The 24,977-nt window shown below is 37.4% G+C and overlaps 1 protein-coding gene across 1 annotated transcript in view; it reads left to right on the top strand.

The window, feature by feature from the left end:
• Window positions 1–24,977, top strand: part of LOC309819842 (solute carrier organic anion transporter family member 6A1-like) — a gene marked incomplete at both ends in the record, with an annotated part of 96,303 nt that overhangs the window by 29,360 nt on the left and 41,966 nt on the right. The window contains 2 exons of the mRNA XM_082650310.1: window positions 8,609–8,758; window positions 14,720–14,864. Coding sequence (XP_082506436.1) covers window positions 8,609–8,758; window positions 14,720–14,864 — 295 coding nt within the window. The remainder of the gene's footprint in view (window positions 1–8,608; window positions 8,759–14,719; window positions 14,865–24,977) is intronic.

Genomic DNA, 24,977 nt, shown 5'->3' with positions numbered 1-24,977 from the left:
ACCTAAAGCATGAGAAGGAGTTAACCATGTGAAGAATGGTCGTTAAGAAAATTCCAAGCACAAGGTACACATGTGGAAAGACCTTGAGGAAGCAAAGATTTGGGTATGTTCAGTTTAGAGAAGACCTCTGTGTTGGAGCATAGTTACTTGGTGGGGAGAGTGATAGAATGATAGGTTGGGGAGACATTCAGACTCATGTCTTTGTGGGACAGGGTAAAAAATTTAGATTTTATTTTTAATGCAGTAGGAAGTCACTAGTTTATTTTAAGTAGGGGAATAATATGAACATAATATAAATTTTGTTTTAGGAACTTTTAAACTTTGTGTAAAAAATGGAATAGAGTGGATTAAGAATTGAAAAATCAGTACAATTTGAGTGTTGTTTCAGGAAGTTTTCCGTATGTGCCATAAAAAGTTGAATTTTTTATTCAGTTGTAGCATATGAGGACTCAATTTCAGGAGCCAATTAAAGAATCACTTGGCCTTCATAAAGTTCAGGGCTACTGATAATAATTTATGTAGGAAGAAAAAAGTAGACGTTCTAGGAAGCAACATGATCTGAGCTTCTGGAGCCATTACAAAGAAAGAAAAATAAAAAGCCTAAAATATGGGGAAGCAAATGTTCTAAAATCCAGGTACCTTATAGACATGTAATGTTAAGATTCAATAGAAAAGCCCATACATCTAGGCTCTTGCCTTTAACATTATATAGCAGGCTTGAGTTTCAGAAAGAAAACAGAGAGATAACGGGCCTACAAGATTTTAAAAATTTGCAGTGTTTGCTTTCTTTCATAGTTTAGCACCTGCCAAAGATGAGTTTCTTAGTAGGGCATATCTTTTAAGCCATGTTGGTAAAATTAAAGTAAAGCATGTCTTCCCTGATGATAAAGGGTTAGCCAGTGTTCTCTGGTGGGTTGGTGTTTACTTGTGAGTCAGTCAAGCAATGAAGATTATAAAGGAATTCAAGTAAGCAAGAGCAGATTTGTGCAGTGGGTAATGGTTATAATCTCTCCTCAGGTAAGGGCTAGAGATTCTATGACTTTCTGGTAACGAGTAGAAGGTACAACTAACTGTGAGTTTATGCTTCTCTGTGGTAGATCTAATAGGCAGAGAGATTTTCCTTGTTAGGGTCTGTTATTTTCACCTAAGCCCAAAAGTCAGGTTGCACACTAGAGACTGACCACCAGAGAGTAGCATCCTATTTTCTTTGGTGAAAAGCCTTAAGAGAGAGCCAGCTATAGCCTTCTCTTTGTGTCCCACATATATATTCAAGAGTTAACAAGGCTAATGGTGAATCAGGTCTCCCCTTATCCATAGGTTCTGATCTGTTAGCAGGCCTACCTACTAGTGCGACCACTCAGTGGAAACAGTATATAGCATTTACTGCTGTTGAGACCTTATATTGATACAAGTACTTCTTTGATTCTGAGATACACTTTTTCCTCTTGACATTTTAACATCTTTGAAATTGGGTAAGATCTTAAACTGATGGAATCTTGAAATAGCTGTAAGTCAGAATGTAATTGTGACATAGTAGATATTGCCTGATATAGCAAACTTGGTCATGACTATTCATATTATTATTACTTTGAGTTATATACATTAGTGGTGCTGTCCATATTGAAAGAAACTGCTCTTTAACTCTTCAAAAAGCTAATGCAATATTTAAGCATTGAATTGTAAAGTTAATATATATGTAGAAAGACAGAAACAGCAACAGGATATAATTTTTGATACTAGTAAAGCAAATACTTGCTGTTGTAGGAATGATCACTAGTTCACATTTTCTTGCAAAGAAATAGTCAAGTGTTTTATGGGACTAAAGTAAAGAATTCCCACAAGTAGAGATAGCTTTATTGTTCTTTTATTGAAATAATCTGCAAAAGGATTGCCTCCCACATGCCAAGTTGTGTAGCTGAGCCAGGAAAACTTGGCATTATCTGCAAATGACCTGGATGATAATGGGTTAATATCTAAAATATATAAATACCTCAGAAAACTCAGAAAAGTTGACATTTTATCTTCTTAATAGATATAATGTATTTCAAAAGCTGGTGAGACTGAAATCTGAGTAACGTAGGACTTTCCGTAAGGAATTGTACCATAATGTGAGTGGTAGTGATTTTTTTTACTTAGAAGTACATAAAATAATGGTGTCTCTTACAGTAGATGGTGTTGGCATTTTAGATTCAATGAAATATGGTATTTCAACCTTTCTGAGCCTCACTTTCTTCAGCCAAGAAATTGGTACAATAATGGTACCTTCCTCATAGGAATGTAAAGTGTACAGATCAGTGCATAGCCCATAGTAAAAACTCAATAAATGCATAAATAATATGAATTGAGATATTGAGATATTTCTGATTTTAGATTAAGGAAGGAAAATGCACAAAAAAATTAGGGGAAAATGTCAGGACAAGATTTTCCTTTATCTTGATAAGTGTGGGTTATCAACTATAAAATAAGAAGATTAAAAAGACTGCTGTGAGGAACTTCATTTACTAAAGGCCTATTGTCTTTCTCCTCTATTAATCCTGTAGTTCAGTACCTCCTGGTTCATGACACTTAGTTGGTATTGTTTGCCTGAAGTTCAGTGACTAGAGGCTCCTGATATAAGGACTAATGGAAAATCATTCCAGCAAACAGATCATTCCAGCCAGTAAAATGTATCACCGTCATTATAAGACTTACTAAAGTTGGTTGAAATACACACTTCCTGATTTTCTACAGTTTTTTTTTTTTAAGATCTTCTTGTCATGAGTTTTTAATAAAGGGAGCCAGAGAAATGGGTATTTTTAAATGGCTCCCTACTATTACTGTATTTCTTGCTTGGTGTGATATATTTTAGAAAATTCAAGTAAGGAAAGAAAAGAGTTTTATTAAAATGTCAGTAAAGATAATTTTTATAGCTTATTATTTTTATTGAAATGTAGTTGATTTACAATATTGTATGGTTTCAAGTGTACAACATAGTGATCTAATACCTTTATAGATTATATGCTATTTGAAGTTATAAAATATTGGCTATATTTCCTGTGCTATATAATATATTCTTGTAACTTATTATATACATAGTAATTTGTACCTCTTTATTTGCTACCCCCTCTTGCACGTCCCCCTTTCTCCTCCCCACTGGTAATCACTAATTTGTTCTATCTGTAAGCCTGTTTCTGTTATGTTATATTCATTTGTTTGTTTTAGTTTTTATATTGCATATGTAAGTGATACCATACAGTGTTTGTCCTTTTCTGTCTGACTTATTTTACTAAGCATAATATCCCCCAGGCCCATCCATGTTGTTGCAGAAGGCAAAACTTTGTTCAATTTATGGCTGAGTAATATTCCATTCTAAGTATATATATATATATATATATATATATATATATATATATATATACACCACATCTTCTTTATCCATTCACCTGTTGATGGACACTTAGGTTGCCTCCATGTCTTGGCTACTGTAAATAATGCTGTGATGAACATTGAGGTGCATTATCATTCTGAATTAGTGTTTTTGGATTTTTTTGGATATATACCCAGGAGTGGAATTGCTGGATCATATGGTAGTTCTATTTTTAGTTTTTTGAGGAACCTCCATACTGTTTTCCATAGTGCCTGCACCAATTTACATTCCTAATAACAGTGTACTAAGGTTCCCTTTTCTACCCATCCTCGCCAACATTTATTATTTGTGGTCTTTTTGTTAATAGCCTTTCTGTGGTGTGGTTTTGATTTGCATTTCACTGATGATTAGCAATGTTGAGCATCTTTTCATTTGCCAATTGGCCATCTGTGTGTCTTCTTTGGAGAAATGTTTATTCAGGTCTTCTGCCCAATTTTTAATTGGGTTATTTGGGGTTTTTTTAATATTGAGTTTTCTGAGGTATTTATATAGCTTGGATATTAACCCCTTATCATCCAGATCATTTGCAGATATTTTCTCCCATTCAGTAGGTTGTCTCTTCATTTTGTCCATGGTTTTCTTTTCTGTGCAAAAACTTTTAAATTTAATTAGATACCATTTGTTTATTTTTGCTTTTGTTTCCTTTGCCTTAGGAGGCAGATCAAAAAAATATTACTGTAATTTATGTCAGAGTGTTTTTTCTCATGATTGCTTTAGCTATTCAGGGTCTTTTGTGGTTTTATATAAATTTTAGGATTATTTGTTCTAGTTCTATGAAAAATGTCCTGGGTATTTTTGTAGGGATTGCATTAAATTCTGTAGATTGCTTTGGGTAGTATGGACATTTTAACAATATCAATTCTTCCAATCCATGAACATAGGATATCTTTCCATTTTTTTGCATCATTTTCAATTTTCTTCATCAATTAATCTTATATCCTGTAACTTTACTGAATGCATTTATTAGAACTAACAGTTTTGTGATGAAGACTTTAGGGTTTTATATATGTAGCATCATGTCATCTGAAAATAGGGACAGTTTTATTTCTTCCCTTCTGATTTGGATGCCTTTTATTTCTTTTTCTTGTCTGACTGCTGTGGCTCGGATTTCCAATTCTGTGATAAATGGAAGTGGAGAGAGTGAATATCCTTGTCTTTTTCCTGACTTTGGAAGAAAAGCTTTCAGCTTTTCATTATTGAGTATGATGTTAGCTGTGGGTTTGTCCTAAGTGGCCTTTATTATGTTGAGATATGTTCCCTCTATACCCACCTTGATGAAACTTTCTCATGAATGGGTGTTGAATTTTGTTAAATGATTTTTCTGCATCTATTGAAATGATCACACAATTTTTATGCTGTTTTGCTAATGTGATATATCACATTGATTGATTAGTGGACATTGAACCATTCTTGCATCCCTAGAATAAATCTCACTTGATCATGGTGTATGATCCTTTTTATATAGTGTTGAATTCAATTTGCTAATATTTTGTTGAGGATTTTTGCATCTGTATTCATCAGATATTTTGGCCTGTAATTTTCTTTTTTTGTGTGTCTTTATCTGGTTTTTGTATGAGGGTAGTGGTGGCCTTGTAGAATGAATTTGGGAGTGTTCTCTCCTCTTAAATTTTTTGAAATAGTCTGAGAAGGATAAGTATTATATCTTCTTTATATGTTCGGTAGAATTCCCCTGTGAAGCCGTCTGGTCCTAGACTTGTTTGCTGGGAGTTTTTTTTTCTTACAAATTCAATGTCACTACTAGGAATCAGTCTGTTCAGATTGTCTGTTTCTTTTTGATTCAGTTTTGAAAATTGTATGTTTCTGTAAATTTATCCATTTCTTCTAGGCTGTCAAATTTGTTGTATTCCCTTATGATTTTTTGTATCTCTGTGATATTGGTTATAATTTTTCCTCTTTCATATCTTATTTTGTTTATTTAGATCCTCTCTCTTTTTTCCTTAATGAGCCTGGCTTAAGGCTTATCAATTTTGTTTATCTTTTCAAAAAAACAAAACAGCTCTTGGTTTTGTTGATCTTTTCTATTATTTTTTGGTTTCTATTTTATTTATTTCCTCTCTGGTCATTATTATTTCCTTCCTTCTGCTGACTTTAGGCTTTGTTTGCTCTTCTAATTCCTTTAGGTGGTAGTTTAGGTTGTTTGTTATCGAGATTTTTCTTGTTTCTTCAGGTAGGACTGTATTGCTATAAACTTCTCTCTTAGAACTGCTTTTGTCACATCCCACAGATTTTGGAAATTTGTCTTTTTATTTTCATTTTTCTCAAGGTATTTTCTGATTTCCTCTTGGATTTCTTCATTGGCCCATTGGTTTTGTAGTAGTATTTTGTTGTCTGCACAAGTTTATGTTTTTTCCTGTAATTGTTTTCTAGTTTCATACCACTGTGGTTAGAAAAAATACTCAATATAATTTCTGTCCTCTTAAACTTGTTGAGACTTGCTTTGTAGTGTACATCTGATCTGACCTGGAGAACACTCCATTTGCACTTGAAAAGAATGTGTATCTGCTGTTTTGGGATGGAATGTCCTATGGATGTCTATTAAGCCAACTGGACTAATGTGTCATGTAAGACCACCATTTCCATATTGATTTTGTGTGTGGATGATGTGTCCATTGATGTAAGTGGAGTATTAACATCCCCTACTATTATTGTGTTATTTTTAATTTCTCCCTTTACATCTGTTAGTGTTTGCTTTGTATTTTTAGGTGCTCGTCTATTACGTACATATATGTTAATGAATGTTACATCCTCTTCTTATATTGATCCCTTTGTCATTATACAATGACCTTCTTTGTCTTTTATTATGGACTTTTTTTTTTTTTGCGGTACGCGGGCCTCTCACTGTTGTGGCCTCTCCCATTGTGGAGCACAGGCTCTGGATGCACAGGCTCAGCGGCCATGGCTCACGGGCCCAGCCACTCCACGGCATGTGGGATCTTCCCGGACCAGGGCACGAACCCGTGTCCCCTGCATCGGCAGGCGGACTCTCAACCACTGCGCCACCAGGGAAGCCCTGGACTTTGTTTTAACATCTATTTTGTCTGATATGAGTATTGTAACCCCAGCTTTCTTTTCATTTCCATTTGCATGAACTATCTTTTTCCATCCCCTCACTTTCAGTCCATGTGTGTATTTAGGTCTGAAGTGAGTTTCTTCTAAGCAGTATATAGATGGATCTTGTTTTTTTCTATCCAATCAGGTAACCTTTATCTTTTGATTGGAGCATTTTCCCAATGACATTTAAAGTGATTATTGATAGGTATATACTCATTGCCATTTCATTACTTGTTCTGGTTGTTTTTATAATTCTTCTCTGTTCTTCTTATCTTAGTTTTCTCCCTTGTGGTTTTATGATTTTCTTTAGCAGTATACTTGTATTTCTTCCCCTCTAGTTTTTGTGCATCTGTTGTAGGTTTTTGATTTGTGGTTACCACAGGCTTCATATGTGTTGACCTATAACACTATCTACTTGTATTAAGCTGTTCTCCATTTACATTCAAACACATTCTAAAAGATCTACATTTTTACTCCCCCATACATGTTTTGTGTTGTTGATGCCATATTTACATTTCCATATTTATCCCATAACTCTTTATTATATTATAGTTGATTTTACAATTTTTGCCTTTTAATCTTTATACTAGCTTATTTAAATGGTTGATCCATAGCCTTTACTATATATTTGCCTTTCCTAGTGGGATTTTTCCTTTTTCATAAATTCTCACTTATTGTTATAATCTTTTCTTTTCCACTTAGAGAATACCCTTTAACACTTTGTTTAGGGTCAGTTTAGTATTAATGATTTCTTTTTGTTTTTTTCTGTCTAAAAAGTTCTTTAACTCTCCCCAAATCTGAATGATAACCCTGCTGGGTAGAGTATCCTAGGTTGTAGGATTTTCCCTTTTAGAAGTTTAAATATATCATGCCACTCCCTTATGGCCTGCAAAGTTTCTGCAGAAAAATCACTGATAGATCTATGGGGGTTTCCTTGTACGTGACTCTTTAGTTTTCTCTTGCTGGTCTTTAGAATTCTCTCTTTATCTTTAACTTTTGCCATTTTAATTATTGTGTGTCTTGGTGTAGATATCTTTGGGTTCATCTCTTTTGAGGCTCTCTGTGTTTCCTGTACCTGGATATCTGTTTCCTTCTTCAGGTTCAGGATGTTTCCAGCCATAATTTCATCAAATACATTTTCAACCCCTTTCTCTCTCTCTTTTCCTTCTAGGACTCCTATAATGCAAATGATAGTATGCTTGATGAAATCTCAGAGGTCCCTTAAACTGTCCTCATGTTTAAAATTTGTTTTTCTTTTTACTGTTCTGAATGGGTGATTTCCATCATTCTATCTTGTAGATCATTTATGCATTCTTTTGTATCCCCTAGTCTGCTGTTAACTCCTTGTAGTGTGTTTTTCATTTCAGTTCTCATATTCAGCTCTGACTGATTCTTTTTATACTTTCAATTTCCTTGTCAAAATTCTCACTGTGTTCATCTGTTCTTTTCTCAAATTCAGTTAGCATTCTTATTACTAATGCTTTGAAATCTTTATCTGGTAAATTATTTCTTTCTGTTTCATTAATTATTTTTTCAGAGTTTTTTCTTGTTATTTCATTTGAAACAAATTCTTTTGTCTTCTCATTTTGTTTAACTTTCTCTTAAATGTCTATGAAATTAGGTAAAACACTTAACTCTCCCAGTCTTGAAAGGGTGTCCTTGTGTGGGAGCATCCCTGTTCAGTCTGTGTGTTCCCAGTGCCTTTGGTGGGAGAGCTGGATCTAAAGTGTGCATGGGTCATGTATTCCGCCAGGGTGCATCACCTTGGTGGGAGGTGGGGCTGGAGATAGCATGGCTAGAGCCAGTCATGGGTGAGCCAGGGCTTCTCCTATGCTCAGTGGCCATCCTCACCCTATCTGGGGTGAGGTTGGGTCCTGAGGTGCTGGAGGAGAAGCCCTGAGAATTGGGTCTGAGCTGGTTCTGTTCCCTGCAGGTGTGTGCTCTCCCCCTTCCCTGCAATGGCACCTTCACCCTAGAGGGCAGTACTGAAGCAAGAGGGGCCAGAGAAGGTGCCCATTGTGGGACAGGGCATGTGCTAAGGTGGTCTCTGCACATCAGTCAGTGTTCCAGACAGCTCCCGATCTACCAACTTTCATGAGTATCAGTCATGGCTACCCTCACCCCGTTCAGATGCAGTGCCAGGTCCAAGTCGGCTATGTCCTCACCAAGTGTGCACTGTCCAAGACAGTGGCAACCTTCACCCTAGTGGGGAACTGCGCTGGAGCTAAATGGGCTGGGGTACTCACTGGGGTGGTGACAGGAAACCAGCCAGAGCCCCAGGTAGTTTCAATCTGCTTCCACCATCTTTTCTGGGGAGTGAACAAGCATGTGCACACTCTTTACGAGTAGAGTCTCAGTTTCTTACAGCTCTCATGTAAGTTCCACTGGTTTTCTAACCAGCTATGGGGACTTGTCTTCCCACTATCAAATACCAGGGCTGGGATACTCAATATTTGGTTCAAATTCCTCACTCTCCAGGGAGGCTGTCTGAGCCCGTAATAATCTCTCTCCTCTTCTCTGTCCCCTCCTAGGAGTGTAAGTCCCGACCTGATCATTCTCCTCCCTTCCTACTTGATTGTGTGTGGATAGTTCTTTCCAGCCTTGGTTGTAGAAGAGTCTTTCTGCCAGTCTCCAGTTGTTTTCAGTGAGAAGTGTTCCACATGTAGATGTATTTTTTGATGTGTTTGTGGGGGGGATGTGAACCCAGTGTCCTCCTGCTCTGCTATCTTGATCTCTTCCCCAGTTTTTATACTTTTAAAATACATAAAATAGACATAAGTAAAATAAAAGATAAAAAGCTAGAAAAGAGACAAAATATTTAACATTTTTATAAAGTTATAATGTACATGAGGTGAAAAGTTGTAACTGTAAAAGTAAATGGGATTAAGCTTGAAGAAAAGAAAGTAGAACAGTGAATAAATTTAATATCTATTTAGCTATAGCTATAAAAATATAATGGACTAGAAACATATTTTAAAACAACAAAAACATAATACTTGGAAGTGAGGGAAATAAATCATGGAAAAGAAAAAAATAATGAAATTAACACTGGCTGCAAGCATGTAAGGAATAAGATTTCATAAGGGAAAAGCTCCTTTTAAATGTGTGGAGCAGAGAGATCAACACTTTCACCGTCCTTTTCTTCATCTCATGCTTGTCTCATCCCTTATTACCCAGGAAGACTTTTACATACTAGGACTCCAATGAACAGAGAAGTGTCAATGAGTATTATAATATGGAAGAACTTTGTGACTATAAAGGACCAAATGAATATGAGCTATTCTTCATTGCTTGTGTGACTGCTGATAGATGACAGAATATATCAAAGAAGATAATGTCCAAATTATTTAGATATTTTGGTAGTCAAATATTGGTAGTCAAAATATTGACTTTCCTTTGAAGGCAAATTAATTACTATTGTAGAAGACGTAATCAAATATATCACTTGTATTTATGTCAGGACATTATATACTGGTTTTAATCTCTGAGTTGTCTGCTAGGTTTTACTTAAAATAAATTGGTGTTCATAGAAGCAGAGTAGGTAAGATTCCAGCATGGGAAGCTGAAACATTTTTAAACATGCTATAAGCAAAAAGATAACCATTACTTATTTTCTATGGCAAATTATAGCCGTGTACCATAAAGAATCAAGACCAGAGCAGGTGAGAAGTTAAATAATCAGGTAAGACACTTGAGAAGTTAAAAATTTATTAGTGTCCTCCTCAACTTACGTTTTCCTTCTATTTGTCCATAGACACCAAGGCCTTTTTACTGGCAGGATCAGTGTCTCCCATCATGCAACCTGGATTAGGGTAGGAAGTAGATTAATGCTTCTACCACATGAAAGAAAAAACTTCCAGAATTAATTGCAACATCATATGACCCATCTTCAGGAACTGTTTCCTCTTTGCAACATTCCTCTACAGTGATTTCTTCATTAACATTTGTATCCCACTGCTACTTGATCCCTCTCCTGAACCTCAGCCTACTTTTCTGAGGCCTCTATACCTAATACTTTATATTTTGTTGGTCCTGCTCTTGTTTCAGACTCCAACTAAGTAAGCACATATCGGAGTACCTAACCTAGTTTGAAGTTCCAGACCAGCATGAACCTCCTCTGGTGTAGTAAAGACCCTAGTTGTTGACAAACTCCGTGATGGACTAGGGCTAAGATCCACAGTACTGCAAGATCACACAACTGTCTCCTACTGTGCGGAACTAATTCAGTTTCTCCCTTTGTGTATCAACAACTACCAGAATTAAGCCTAATTTTGCTACATGAAACCACTTGGATACCGATTTGTATATCTGGCCGCCTTCTTTGCCTCCTGTATTTTATATCTAAGAAAAGAAATGGGTTGATTTTTTTTAAGCAGGAACACCTGGAAGAGAATCCATGGTATTCTGAGTATTTGCTATGCTCACAGTCCCTTTCTGAATAAAGTGCCCAGAAGTGTTTCCTTGTGCATTAGTTGCCTTGCTCTGTATGATATATTCCAAATGTCCTAGTCAAAAGTAGATCTGGGATCAGCACTTGAGTCCAAGACAGTAATCTTTAGATTTCCCCAAAACCTATTAAATATCATATCTTGAGAACAATGACCAACAGAGACACCTTGCTGTAAACTAACTAATCTAGTCAGTTCCTCTCTCTTGGGGAGGATATACATAGGAGAAGGAACTCAAGCAACATAGCTTTGGTAAATTTACATAGAGAAAATGAATGAGCAAAGGCCATTGAGATAAAGAAGAAAATGGAGAGAGAATAGTAGCCAAAATAGAAGCAGACATAGATACAATAAGCTGATAGAAAGAAACAATATTTGGGCCTTTGAAGCAATCAAGATAAAGCAATGGAACTCCCACTACTGAGCAGACAAGATAGGCTGCCATCTTATTCTGAATGATGGTTCTATTTCTTTACGAGATCTGAATTGTTTAGCTACTGAGAGAGTGTTTGGGCTTTCTTACTTTCTGTGTAACATTATGATAAGTTGCATCAACTGAATTAGCCACTGAGTCTGTTCATTTTAATCCTAAACAGCATAAACACAAAAATTATCTCATGCATTGGTTCTCAGATTAACATCATCATCATCATTTGGGAATTTGTTAAAAATGTAAATTCTTAGGCCCCATTCCAGACCTACTGAATCAGAAACTCTGGAAGTAGGACCTTGCAATACATGTTTTATAACCGCCCTCCAAATGATTTAAGGCTAACTAAAGTTTACAAACAACAAATTTAGTAATCTCATGTGATTACTCTTATAAATTATCAAACTGATGCATATTCTTTACTGGGCACCTACTGTGTGCCAGAAATTATATAAATTATTGCATATATGCAATTCTCATAATCACCATAAATATAGATATTATCATTCTACTTTACAGATGATGAACCAGTAATTTAAAGAGGATGAGTAACTTTTCCAAAGACATGTATATCTTTGGACACACACTTACATACACACACACACACACACACACACATACACATATACAGCTGGCCGAATTGAGGTTAAGAATATAAGAATACCTCATGTATTTTACTCTCAGGCCATTGCTCTTTCTACTATTACATAATACTTGCTGAAAATGAGATATGTAGAGATTGTGATTTGCTTATTGTTGCTCCAAAAATCAGTTGCAGAGCCAAGACAAAAAACCAGATTTTCTGTTTCTTGTTTTGCTTGTTATATCTAATACAGACTTCCATTTCATACAACATCATGGAATATTGCTATAACTTTCATTAGAATAAGGACTGTGCTTAATATTCAATTCTCAATAATTATTATGAATAAATCAACATTTGTGAACTAGAAGGACCTCTAAAAGAGGTGTAATCCACTAACTGAGCAGTATCTGAATGTGCAACATAAGAAATGTAAAATTAAAAAAATAAAATATTCAAATTAGACTTCATAAGTATCTATTTTTAAAATTAGGTAATAAAGTAAAAAGTAATCACAAAACTATAAATAATTCAGAACTACTCAAGAACTTCATGAAAAAATTTAAAACTCTATGTGACAGTATTAGAGGAGACTAGGATAAGTTGAGAGATATACAATTTAATGAATAAAATGACAACTTTCATATATGTGATTTCTTTCTCAAATAATCTATGAATTCAATGTGATGTAATCAGTACTATGGCAAGAATTTTATTTTTTTAGTAAATGACAAATTGATTCTAAAATTATTATGGCAGAATAAGGGCATGAATAGGTAAAACAAAGAGTGTTGATCCTAGTACACATTAAGGCAGGATATAAAGCCTTAGTAGTGGAAAAAAAAAAAAAAAGGTAGCATTTTCTCAGTACAGATAAATAGGCCAGTGGAACAGAATAAAGAACACAGCTACAGATTAATGTATCTAAGAACTTGTCATATGATGGAAGAGGCACTTCAAGGATAATTGTTCAATAGGTGTGATGACTAACTTCGTTCTCTATTTGGTAAAATGAAGTTGGCTCTCTACTTCACATTATGCAAAAAGGTGATTTCTAGGTTAATGGAATGTGACTAGAAAAAAGTTAATGTTTAAAATGAAAGAAATACCTTGTGACACAGAGGTAGGAAAAGGTTAGACAAGATTCCCAATAGCGTCAAATATTGGCTTATAATTTATGAATTAGATTGCATTAAGTCAAAGATTTCTGTTCAATGAAGGAAGCTATAGACAGTGCTAAAAGGTGGGCGACAGATATCTAAATCCAACAAGAGATTAATATTTAGAATAAACAAGGAATTCTTGGAAAATCTACACAAGAATTTCAGGAAGCCTAGTAAACATACAAATAGCCAGTTCATACACACAAAACAGTCCTAAATAGCTAAGAATTATATCAAGAAATGCTCAGTTATATTTGAAATTAGAGAAATACAAAATATAGCATTGTAATAATGTACATTCATCAGCATGGAAAAATTTTGAAAGCCAGCCAATATTAAACTGTTTGTGATTATGTGGGGGTGTGCCAGTTATCTATTGCTACATGACAAACCTCCCCCAAACTTAGTGGCTTAAAATACTAGAGCATCGGTATTGCCCATGATTCTGTGATTTGTGCAGAGCTTACTCTTCTCAGCTCTACTTGTGGTCAGTTGTAGTGAACTAAGTCTGGGGGATGGAGTCATCTGAAGACTTGTTCACTCAGATATTAGCTTTTGATCCTGGCTGTTTGCTGAAATGCCCACACATCGCCTCTCCATCTGGCCTGGGCTTTCTCATAACATGGTAACCAAGTTCCAAGGCCAGAGTCCTGAGAGAGTGAGCGTTCCCAGCAGAAGTCATATTATCCTTTTATGACCCAACCTCAGAAGTCTTGCAGCATTACTTGCTTTGCTGAGGCAGTCGTAAAGCCCTTTCGAAGTTCAGTGCCTCTTTCTTGGAGAATAGCAAAGTTCTGGAAGGGGATGTGAAGTCAGAAATATTGATCTGATGAATATTAGAAAGTATGAGTTGCTACATGAAGAAAATGGAACTATCTTGTATTATGGTGGGACTATAAACTGATAATTCTGGAGAAAAGATTTGGAGAAATAATGGAATGAAGTATACCAAATTCCAATGCCCTAGCAATCCCCTTCTAGGATATATACTTCCAAAGACACTCTATCCTATTTCCTTAAGGGTTGCACAGGGATGTTTAATGTAGCCTTGTTTGTGCCAGTAGGAAGTTGAAGTCAGCCTAAGCATTTAACCCTATGGGAGTGGATAAATATTGTGGAATTACACTATGTAATGTTAAATAGCACTCAGAAGATGAATTCAATGAATATGCAGAAAATGATTAGATTTTAGAAATTGTGTTTAGGGCTAGAAAAAGAAATTTTAAGTTTGTTAAAAAATATATACAAATACAAAACACCACTAAATAGTTTCAAAGATATATACATATCTAGGAAATACAGAAATTAGTTTGAAGGTTAATGTTTTAGTTCTAGCAGTTCTAGCAAACTGCCAGATCCCCAAATAAAAATTATAGGTGGTATGGAGATCAAATAACAAATAAAAATGGTTAAAACACTACATGTCTTTTATGGTATGTGTATATTGGTGAATTTTAAATTTATATTTCAAGTTTTATATACATATATATGTATTTTCAGTTAAGGTTGAGAAAGCTAAACTTTTTGTGGATTGGTCATTAACATACGAGTGGGTATATCTATTCCTCTTTACCTAACAAAATAAAATAATTCACATGTAACTTATTTCTATTTCAGATTCTGATCAAGAATCCAGTGTTTGTGTACCTATCCCTGTCCAGAGCTTCAGAATATTTAATTATCATTGGAGCATCTGAATTTTTGCCTCTATACGTAGAAAATCAGTTTATATTAACACCCAGTGAAGCAACTGCACTTGCAGGTAGACATTTCCATTTGTACTCATTATGAAATTTTTATGTAAAGTTTTCTTATATGCATTTATGAACTATTTCAAATAAGCAGAAAGTAGAAGGAGTAGTAGCATTTGCTTAAACTTTAAATATCTAAGGTCTGCTTGCTGAAATTTTTAAAATATGAGCACTTTGCCATCGTTGCATCATTAGTTTTTAACACATAAAACTTTTTTTTTTTTTAACATCTTTATTGGGGTATAATTGCTTTACAATGGTATGTTAGTTTCTGCTTTATAACAAAGTGAATCAGTTATACATATACATATGTTCCCATATCTCTTCCCTCTTGCGTCTCCCTCCCTCCCACCCTCCCTATCCCACCCCTCCAGGCTGTCACAAAGCACCAAGCCAATATCCCTGTGCCATGCAGCTGCTTCCAACTAGCTATCTACCTTACTACGTTTGTTAGTGTGTATATGTCCATGACTTTCTCTCGCCCTGTCACAGCTCACCCTTCCCCCTCCCCATAACCTCAAGTCCGTTCTCTAGGAGGTCTGTGTCTTTATTCCTGCCTTACCCCTAGGTTCTTCATGACATTTTTTTTTCTTAAATTCCATATATATGTGTTAGCATACGGTATTTGTCTTTTTCTTTCTGACTTACTTCACTCTGTATGACAGACTCTAGGTCTATCCACCTCATTACAAAGAGCTCAATTTCGTTTCTTTTTATGGCTGAGTAATATTCCATTGTATATATGTGCCACATCTTCTTTATCCATTCATCCGATGATGGGCACTTAGGTTGTTTCCATCTCCGGGCTATTGTAAATAGAGCTGCAATGAACATTTTGGTACATGACTCTTTTTGAATTTCGGTTTTCTCAGGGTATATGCCAAGTAGTGGGATTGCTGGGTCATATGGTAGTTCTATTTGTAGCTTTTTAAGGAACCTCCATACTGTTCTCCATAGTGGCTGAACCAATTCACATTCCCACCAGCAGTGCAAGAGTGTTCCCTTTTCTCCACACCCTCTCCAGCATTTATTGTTTGTAGATTTTTTGATGATGGCCATTCTGACTGGTGTGAGATGATATCTCATTGTAGTTTTGATTTGCATTTCTCTAATGATTAATGATGTTGAGCATTCTTTCATGTGTTTGTTGGCAGTCTGTATATCTTCTTTGGAGAAATGTCTATTTAGGTCTTCTGCCCATTTTTGGATTGGGTTATTAGTTTTTTTGATATTGAGCTGCATGAGCTGCTTGTAAATTTTGGAGATTAATCTTTTGTCGGCTACTTCATTTGCAAATATTTCCTCCCATTCTGAGGGTTGTCTTTTGGTCTTGTTTATGGTTTCCTTTGCTGTGCAAAAGCTTTGAAGTTTCATTAGGTCCCATTTGTTTATTTTTGTTTTTATTTCCATTACTCTAGGAGGTGGGTCAGAAAGGATCTTGCTGTGATTTATGTCATAGAGTGTTCTGCCTATGTTTTCCTCTAAGAGTTTGATAGTTTCTGGCCTTATATTTAGGTCTTTAATCCATTTTGAGCTTATTTTTGTGTATGGTGTTAGGGAGTGATCTAATCTCATACTTTTACATGTACCTGTCCAGTTTTCCCAGCACCACTTATTGAAGAGGCTGTCCTTTCTCCACTGTACATTCCTGCCACCTTTATCAAAGATAAGGTGTCCATATGTGCATGGGTTTATCTCTGGGCTTTCTATCCTGTTCCATTGATCTATCTTTCTGTTTTTGTGCCAGTACCATACCGTCTTGATAACTGTAGCTTTGTAGTATAGTCTGAAGTCAGGGAGCCTGATTCCTCCAGTTCCTTTTTTCGTTCTCAAGATTGCTTTGGCTATTCGGGGTCTTTTGTGTTTCCATACAAATTGTGAAATTTTTTGTTCTAGTTCTGTGAAAAATGCCAGTGGTAGTTTGATAGGGATTGCATTGAATCTGTAGATTGCTTTGGGTAGCAGAGTCATTTTCACAATGTTGATTCTTCCAATCCAAGAACATGGTATATCTCTCCATCTATTTATATCACCTTTAATTTCTTTCATCAGTGTCTTATAATTTTCTGCATACAGGTCTTTTGTCTCCTTAGGTAGGTTTATTCCTAGATATTTTATTCTTTTTGTTGCAATGGTAAATGGGAGTGTTTTCTTGATTTCGCTTTCAGATTTTTCATCATTAGTATATAGGAATGCGAGAGATTTCTGTGCATTAATTTTGTATCCTGCCACTTTACCAAATTCATTGATTAGCTCTAGTAGTTTTCTGGTAGCATCTTTAGGATTCTCTATGTATAGGATCATGTCATCTGCAAACAGTGACAGCTTTACTTCTTCTTTTCCGATTTGGATTCCTTTTATTTCCTTTTCTTCTCTGATTGCTGTGGCTAAAACTTCCAAAACTATGTTGAATAAGAGTGGTGAGAGTGGGCAACCTTGTCTTGTTCCTGATCTTAGTGGAAATGCTTTCAGTTTTTCACCATTGAGGATGATGTTTGCTATGGGCTTGTCATATATGGCCTTTATTATGTTGAGGAAAGTTCCCTCTATGCCTACTTTCTGCAGGGTTTTTATCATAAATGGGTGTTGAATTTTGTCAAAAGCTTTCTCTGCATCTATTGAGATGATCATGTGGTTTTTCTTCTTCAATTTGTTAATATGGTTTATCACATTGATAGATTTGCGTATATTGAAGAATCCTTGCATTCCTGGAATAAACCCCACTTGATCATGGTGTATGATCCTTTTAATGTGCTGTTGGATTCTGTTTGCTAGTATTTTGTTGAGGATTTTTGCATCTATGTTCATCAGTGATATTGGCCTGTAGTTTTCTTTCTTTGTGACATCCTTGTCTGGTTTTGGTATCAAGGTGATGGTGGCCTCGTAGAAGGAGTTTGGGAGTGTTCCTCCCTCTGCTATATTTTGGAAGAGTTTGAGAAGGATAGGTGTTAGCTCTTCTCTAAATGTTTGATAGAATTCGCCTGTGAAGCCATCTGGTCCTGGGCTTTTCTTTGTTGGAAGATTTTTAATCACAGTTTCAATTTCAGTGCTTGTGATTGGTCTGTTCATATTTTCTATTTCTTCCTGATTCAGTCTTGGCAGGTTGTGCATTTCTAAGAATTTGTCCATTTCTTCCAGATTGTCCATTTTATTGGCATAGAGTTGCTTGTAGTAATCTCTCATGATCTCTTTTATTTCTGCAGTGTCAGTTGTTACCTCTCCTTTTTCATTTCTAATTCTATTGATTTGAGTGTTCTCCCTTTTTTTCTTGATGAGTCTGGCTAGCGGTTTATCTATTTTGTTTATCTTCTCAAAGAACCAGCTTTTAGTTTTATTGATCTTTGCTATTGTTTCCTTCATTTCTTTTTCATTTATTTCTGATCTGATTTTTATGATTTCTTTCCTTCTGCTAGCTTTGGGGTTTTTTTGTTCTTCTTTCTCTAATTGCTTGAGGTGCAAGGTTAGGTTGTTTATTCGAGATGTTTCCTGCTTCTTAAGGTGGGCTTGTATTGCTATAAACTTCCCCCTTAGAACTGCTTTTGCTGCATCCCACAAGTTTTGGGTCGTTGTGTCTCCATTGTCATTTGTTTCTAGGTATTTTTTGATGTCCTCTTTGATTTCTTCAGTGATCACTTCATTATTAAGTAGTGTATTGTTTAGCCTCCATGTGTTTGTATTTTTTACAGATCTTTTCCTGTTATTGATATCTAGTCTCATGGCATTGTGGTCAGAAAAGATACTTGATACAATTTCAATTTTCTTAAATTTACCAAGGCTTGATTTGTGACCCAAGAGATGATCTATCCTGGAGAATGTTCCATGAGCACTTGAGAAGAATGTGTATTCTGTTGTTTTTGGATGGAGTGTCCTATAAATATCAATTAAGTCCATCTTGTTTAATGTATCATTTAAAGCTTGTGTTTCCTTATTTATTTTCATTTTGGATGATCTGTCCATAGCTGAAAGTGGAGTGTTTAAGTCCCCTACTATGAATGTGTTACTGTCGATTTCCCCTTTTATGGCTGTTAGTATTTGCCTTACGTATTGAGGTGCTCCTATGTTGGGTGCATAAATATTTATAATTGTTATATCTTCTTCTTGGATCGATCCCTTGATCATTATGTACTGTCCTTCTTTGTCTCTTTTAATAGTCCTTATTTTAAAGTCTATTTTGTCTGATATGAGAATTGCTACTCCAGCTTTCTTTTGGTTTCCATTTGCATGGAATATCTTTTTCCATCCCCTTACTTTCAGTCTGTATGTGTCTCTAGGTCTGAAGTGGGTCTCTTGTAGACAGCATATATATGGGTCTTGTTTTTGTATCCATTCAGCTAATCTGTGTCTTTTGGTGGGAGCATTTAGTCCATTTACATTTAAGGTAATTATCGATATGTATGTTCCTATTCCCATTTTCTAAACTGTTTTGGGTTCATTATTATAGGTCTTTTCCTTCTCTTGTGTTTCTTGCCTAGAGAAGATCCTTTAGCATTTGTTGTAAAGCTGGTTTGGTGGTGCTGAACTCTCTCAGCTTTTGCTTGTCTGTAAAGGTTTTAATTTCTTCATCAAATCTGAATGAGATCCTTGCTGGGTAGAGTAGTCTTGGCTGCAGGTTTTTCTCCTTCATCACTTTCAGTATGTCCTGCCACTCCCTTCTGTCTTGTAGGGTTTCTGCTGAGAGATCAGCTGTTAACCTTATGGGGATTCCCTTATGTGTTATTTGTTGTTTTTCCCTTGCTGCTTTTAATATGCTTTCTTTGTATTTAATTTTTGACAGTTTGATTAATATGTGTCTTGGCGTATTTCTCCTTGGATTTATCCTGTATGGGACTCTCTGTGCTTCCTGGACTTGATTAACTATTTCCTTTCCCATATTAGGGAAGTTTTCAACTATAATCTCTTCAAATATCTTCTCAGTCCCTTTCTTTTTCTCTTCTTCTTCTGGAACCCCTATAATTCGAATGTTGGTGCGTTTAATGTTGTCCCAGAGGTCTCTGAGACTGTCCTCAGTTCTTTTCATTCTTTTTTCTTTATTCTGCTCTGCAGTAGTTATTTCCACTATTTTATCTTCCAGGTCACTTATCCGTTCTTCTGCCTCAGTTATTCTGCTATTGATCCCATCTAGAGTACTTTTAATTTCATTTATTGTGTTGTTCATCGTTGCTTGTTTCATCTTTAGTTCTTCTAGGTCCTTGTTAACTGATTCTTGCATTTTGTCCATTCTGTTGTCCATTCTATCTCCAAGATTTCGGATCATCCTTACTATCATTATTCTGAATTCTTTTTCAGGTAAGCTGCCTATTTCCTCTTCATTTGTTAGGTCTGGTGCATTTTTATCTTGCTCCTTTATCTGCTGTGTGTTTTTCTGTCTTCTCATTTTGCTTATCTTACTGTGTTTGGGGTCTCCTTTTTGCAGGGTGCAGGTTCGTAGTTCCCGCTGTTTTTGATGTCTGTCCCCAGTGGCTAAGGTTGGTTCAGTGGGTTGTGTAGGTTTCCTGGTGGAGGGGACTAGTGCCTGTGTTGTGGTGGATGAGGCTGGATCTTGTGTCTCTAGTGGGCAGGTTCACGTCTGGTGGTGTGTTTGGGGTGTCTGTGGCCTTATTATTATTTTAGGCAGCCTCTCTGCTAATGGGTGGGGTTGTGTTCCTCTCTTGCTAGTTGTTTGGCATAGGTTGTCCAGCACTGTGGCTTGCTGGTCGTTGAGTGAAGCTGGGTGCTGGTGTTAAGATGGAGGTCTCTGGGAGATTTTCGCCGTTTGATATTATGTGGAGCTGGGAGGTCTCTTGTTGACCAGTGTCCTGAAGTTGGCTCTCCTACCTCAGAGGCAGAGCCCTGACTCCTGGCTGGAGCACCAAGAGTTTTTCATCCACACGGCTCAGAATAAAAGGGAGAAAAAGTAGAGGGAATTAGTAGAAGTATGAGGAAAGAAAGAAGGAAAGGAGGGAAGGAAGGAAGGAAGAAAGAAAGAAGCAAAGAAGGAAAGGAAGGAGGGAGGGAGGGAGGAAGGAAGGAAGGAGGGAAAGAAGGAAAAAAGACAGAAAGAGAAGATACAGTAAAAATAAAATAAAGTATAATAAAGTTATTGAATTAAAAAATTCTTATTTAGGAAAAAAAAAAGGGACGGATAGAACCTTAGGACAAATGTTGGAAGCAAAGCTATACAGACAAAATCTTACACAGAAGCATACACATACACCCTCACTAAAAGAGGTAAAGGGGGAAAAATCATAAATCTTGCTGTCAGAGACCACCTCCTCAATTTGGGATGATTCGTTGTCTAAAGGAGGGAAGGAAGGAAGGAAAGAAAGAAAGAAAGAAAGAAAGAAAGAAAGAAAGAAAGAAAGAAAGAAAGAAAGAAAGAAGGTAAAGTATAATAACGTTATTAAAATTAAAATTGATTATTAAGAAAAAAATTTTTTTAAAAAAAACATGGACGGATAGAACCCTAGGACAAATGGTGGAAGCAAGACTAAACAGACAAGATCTCACACAGAAGTATACACATATACATTCACAAAAAGAGGAAAAGGGAAAAAAATCATAGATCTTGCTCCTAAAGTCCACTTCCTTAATTTGGGATGATTGGTTGTCTATTCAGGTATTCCACAGATGCAGGGTATATCAAGTTGATTGTGGAGCTTTAATCCGCTGCTTCTGAGGCTGCTGGGAGAGATTTCCCTTTCTCTTCTTTGTTCTCACAGCTTCCAGGGGCTCAGCTTTGGATTTGGCCCTGCCACTGCGTGTAGGTCGCTGGAGGGCGTCTGTTTTTTGCTCAGACAGGGCGGGGTTAAAGGAGCCGCTGATTCGGGGTCTCTGGCGCACTCAGGCCGGCGGGGCGGGAGGGGCACGGCGTGCGGGGCGGGCCTGCGGCGGCAAAGGCTGGTGTGACTTTGCACAAGCCTGAGGCCCGCTGTGCGTTCTCCCGGGGAAGTTGTCCCTGGATCCCGGGAACCTGGCAGTGGCGGGCTGCACAGGCTCCGCGGAAGAGGGGTGTGGAGAGTGACCTGTGCTCGCACACAGGCCCCTCGGTGGCGGCAGCAGCAGCCTTATCGTCTCCCGCCCGTCTCTGGGGTCCGCGCTTTCAGCCGCGGCTCGCGCCCGTCTCTGGGGTTCGCGCTTTTAGCCGCAGCTCGCGCCCGTCTCTGGAGCTCCTTTAAGCAGTGCTCTTAAACCCCTCTCCTCACGCACCAGGAAACAAAGAGGGAAGAAAAAGTCTCTTGCCTCTTCGGCAGGTGCAGACTTTTCCCCGGACTCCCTCCCAGCTAGCCGTGGTGCACTAACCCCTTCAGGCTATGTTCAAGCCGCCAACCCCCGTCCCCTCCCTGCGCTCCGGCCTCAGCTCGCAGCCCCGCCCGCCCCGGCGGGTGAGCTGACAAGCCTCTCGGGCTGGTGAGTGCCGGTCGGCACCGATCCTCTGTGCGGGAATCTCCCCGCTTTGCCCTCCGCACCCGTTGCTGTGCACTTCTCCGCGGCTGCGAAGCTCCCCCCTCCGCCCCCTGCAGTCTCCGCCCGCGAAGGGGCTTCCTAGTGTGTGGACTTTTCCTCCTTCACAGCTCCCTCCCACTGGTGCAGGTGCCGTCCCTATTCTTTTGTCTCTGTTTTTTCTTTTTTCTTTTCCCTACCCAGGTACGTGGGGAGCTTCTTGCCTTTTGGGAGGTCTGAGGTCTTCTGCAAGCGTTCAGTAGGTGTTCTGTAGGAGTTGTTCCACGTGTAGATGTATTTCTGGTGTATCTGTGGGGAGGAAGGTGATCTCCGCGTCTTACTCTTCCGCCATCTTCAAGGTCCCCCCACACATAAAACTTTGTAAGACTTCTGTACCTCTTCTTTATCCCATTTCTCTCCCTCCCCCCCGCCATAGGTAACAACTCTTCTAAAGTTAGAATTCATCCTTCTCTCACATTTAAATATTTTTACCTCTTATGTACCTATGTGCATACAATCTGTTTCTAAAATTCATATATCATTTTGTATGTACTCTTCTGTTACTTTCATCTGAAATTATGTTCCTCGATTCATGTTGATCTCTATTTAGTGCATTTTAACAGTGCTGTGGGATTCTATTTTATGAATACTGTTTATTTATCCATATCATATAAAAGGATATGAAGTTGCCCCCAACTGTTTCACTTTTCCAAACAGTGCAGTAACAAATAGACTTGTACATGTCTCCTTGTGCACATTTGTAAAAGTTGATCTATATTTAGACGTTCAAGAGGCATTGCTATTGTGTACATCAGTTTTACTAGATATTGAGAATTGGCTGTCCAAAAGAGGTTGCAGATGGAATTAAATGTTTTACAGTTCCAGCATTAATGGAAAGATGGTAAATGTGATCATTTATTTTATGCTATAAAAAGTCAGAGATGCATACTGTAACTTGCAGGTAACCAGTAAAAGGATAGTAAGAAGAATAGTAAATGAGTATATTTATTTGAAAATTTTTACTAATAATTTAAAAAAATAAGAAAGGAAAAAAAGAAGGAACATAAAACATGTGGGCCAAATAAAAAACAAATGTTAAGGTGTGCAAAAACATTGACTATCAGCCTATTATTGAGTAGATTTTGTGATAAAGGGCATGCCACTGTCAGACTGCACATAGTCCAAAAGCCAAACATGACACAGTTTCAGGGGCCATGACAGATTTTTCCACAGGTATACCACATTGTTTGACACTCTGATTAATTAATAGAGATAGGGACTAAACCCATTCAATTTGTTTCATAGAGTATTTAATTAAGGCTCATATCAACAGGACTCCAAAGAACAGGATAAGGCCACTTGCAGTATTGGCCTCAATCATGCTGGCAAATTCCTGGACCAAGCCAGCTGAACAAATTTCTTGACCCTCAGGGTCTACCTTAGAAAGCAAGATGGCTTTCTCCTAAAGTTTCCATATTGACCTTTCCACTTAGCCTGAGGTATTAATCCAGGCATAGAAGAATGCATTAGCAATTGCATATATTCTACCCTGGCCTGCAAGGATGAAGTTTTGGTCAATTCTGTCATCCATAACAATGATGATCAGTGACTGAGGCTGACCAGAGTGCTTTCTGGGGATGAGGTGTCATTGATTATTTCAACTAAAATTAGGGACAAATTTTGTACCACCTTTTCTAGTTGGATTACTCTTAGAGTAATAAAGATAACTGCCCTCAAGGTACACATAAATAATGTATCAGTAGTCCCTCTGGAAATCTTCCCTGAGTAACCAAAAGTAAGTACATTTAAGAGATTTCCACTGTCTTCTGAGGGCTCTGTGATACTGGTGGTGTTTCTTTAATCATGTGAAGATCTCTTGTGACCCACCCCCATGGCTTGAACACACCAATTCCAGTTGACAAGTAAGGCTTGTCAAATGGTTAGTGGTGAGTCTGTTTTGGTTCATCTCAAAATGAGAATATCAGTCCACAGAATCACAAAGTCTCTGTGGGTCAGAGCTTTGGTTGTGACAAGGGGTCAGTAGTAAGCTGAGTTGCTTTTAAATGTACCTGTTTCAGGGAGTCGGTGAGTCCTATACAACCAACGATGCTTCTGAGTGGGGACTTCCTCCCTTCTCTATAGGCTCCAGCAAACAAAATCATCAGTCATGGAGCCTTGTAGCTCAAATAGGTTATTAGGTTTGTGGTACCTCAAAGTAGGGAGCATACCACAGCTTGCGGATTAGCATCCAGTGTAGGCCTGTGGGTTAGCTGTTATACAAGACCAAAGAGAATGCCCAAGTGAATTGGCTACTGTCTCTAATACTCAAGAATCCAAAGTGATGCTAGGCTGGCTTTTGGTTGGGGGAAGGGAGACAATTTTTCCTTAACCTCCAGAGTGATAGAGCATTGTGATTTTGTCTGCAGAATCCCCCCAAAACTCGACGAGCAGACTTCTGGATTTTGTTAGGCTTGATCAGTCACCCTTGCTGGTGATGGTGTGCTAATACCAGAGTCAGAGCCATTGAGTCAGGCTTCTGACCCTACAGCCAACTGAATAACGTCTGTCACTGAAAGCTTTGGGCATCATAGTGTAGTGGTAGTCACAATAAATTCTGACCTGCCCCCTTGTAGTAAATGGAAGAGGAATTTAGGTACTCCTGAGGGAATACTGCAAATGTATATTTGTGGCCTGGTAGCATGAAT

The sequence above is a fragment of the Grampus griseus genome (assembly GCF_964374135.1).
Source record: "Grampus griseus genome assembly, chromosome: 3".
Classification (NCBI taxonomy): Eukaryota; Metazoa; Chordata; class Mammalia; order Artiodactyla; family Delphinidae; genus Grampus; species Grampus griseus.
Note: the sequence above shows the minus strand (reverse complement) of the source record. Positions and strands in the feature narration are given on the sequence as shown.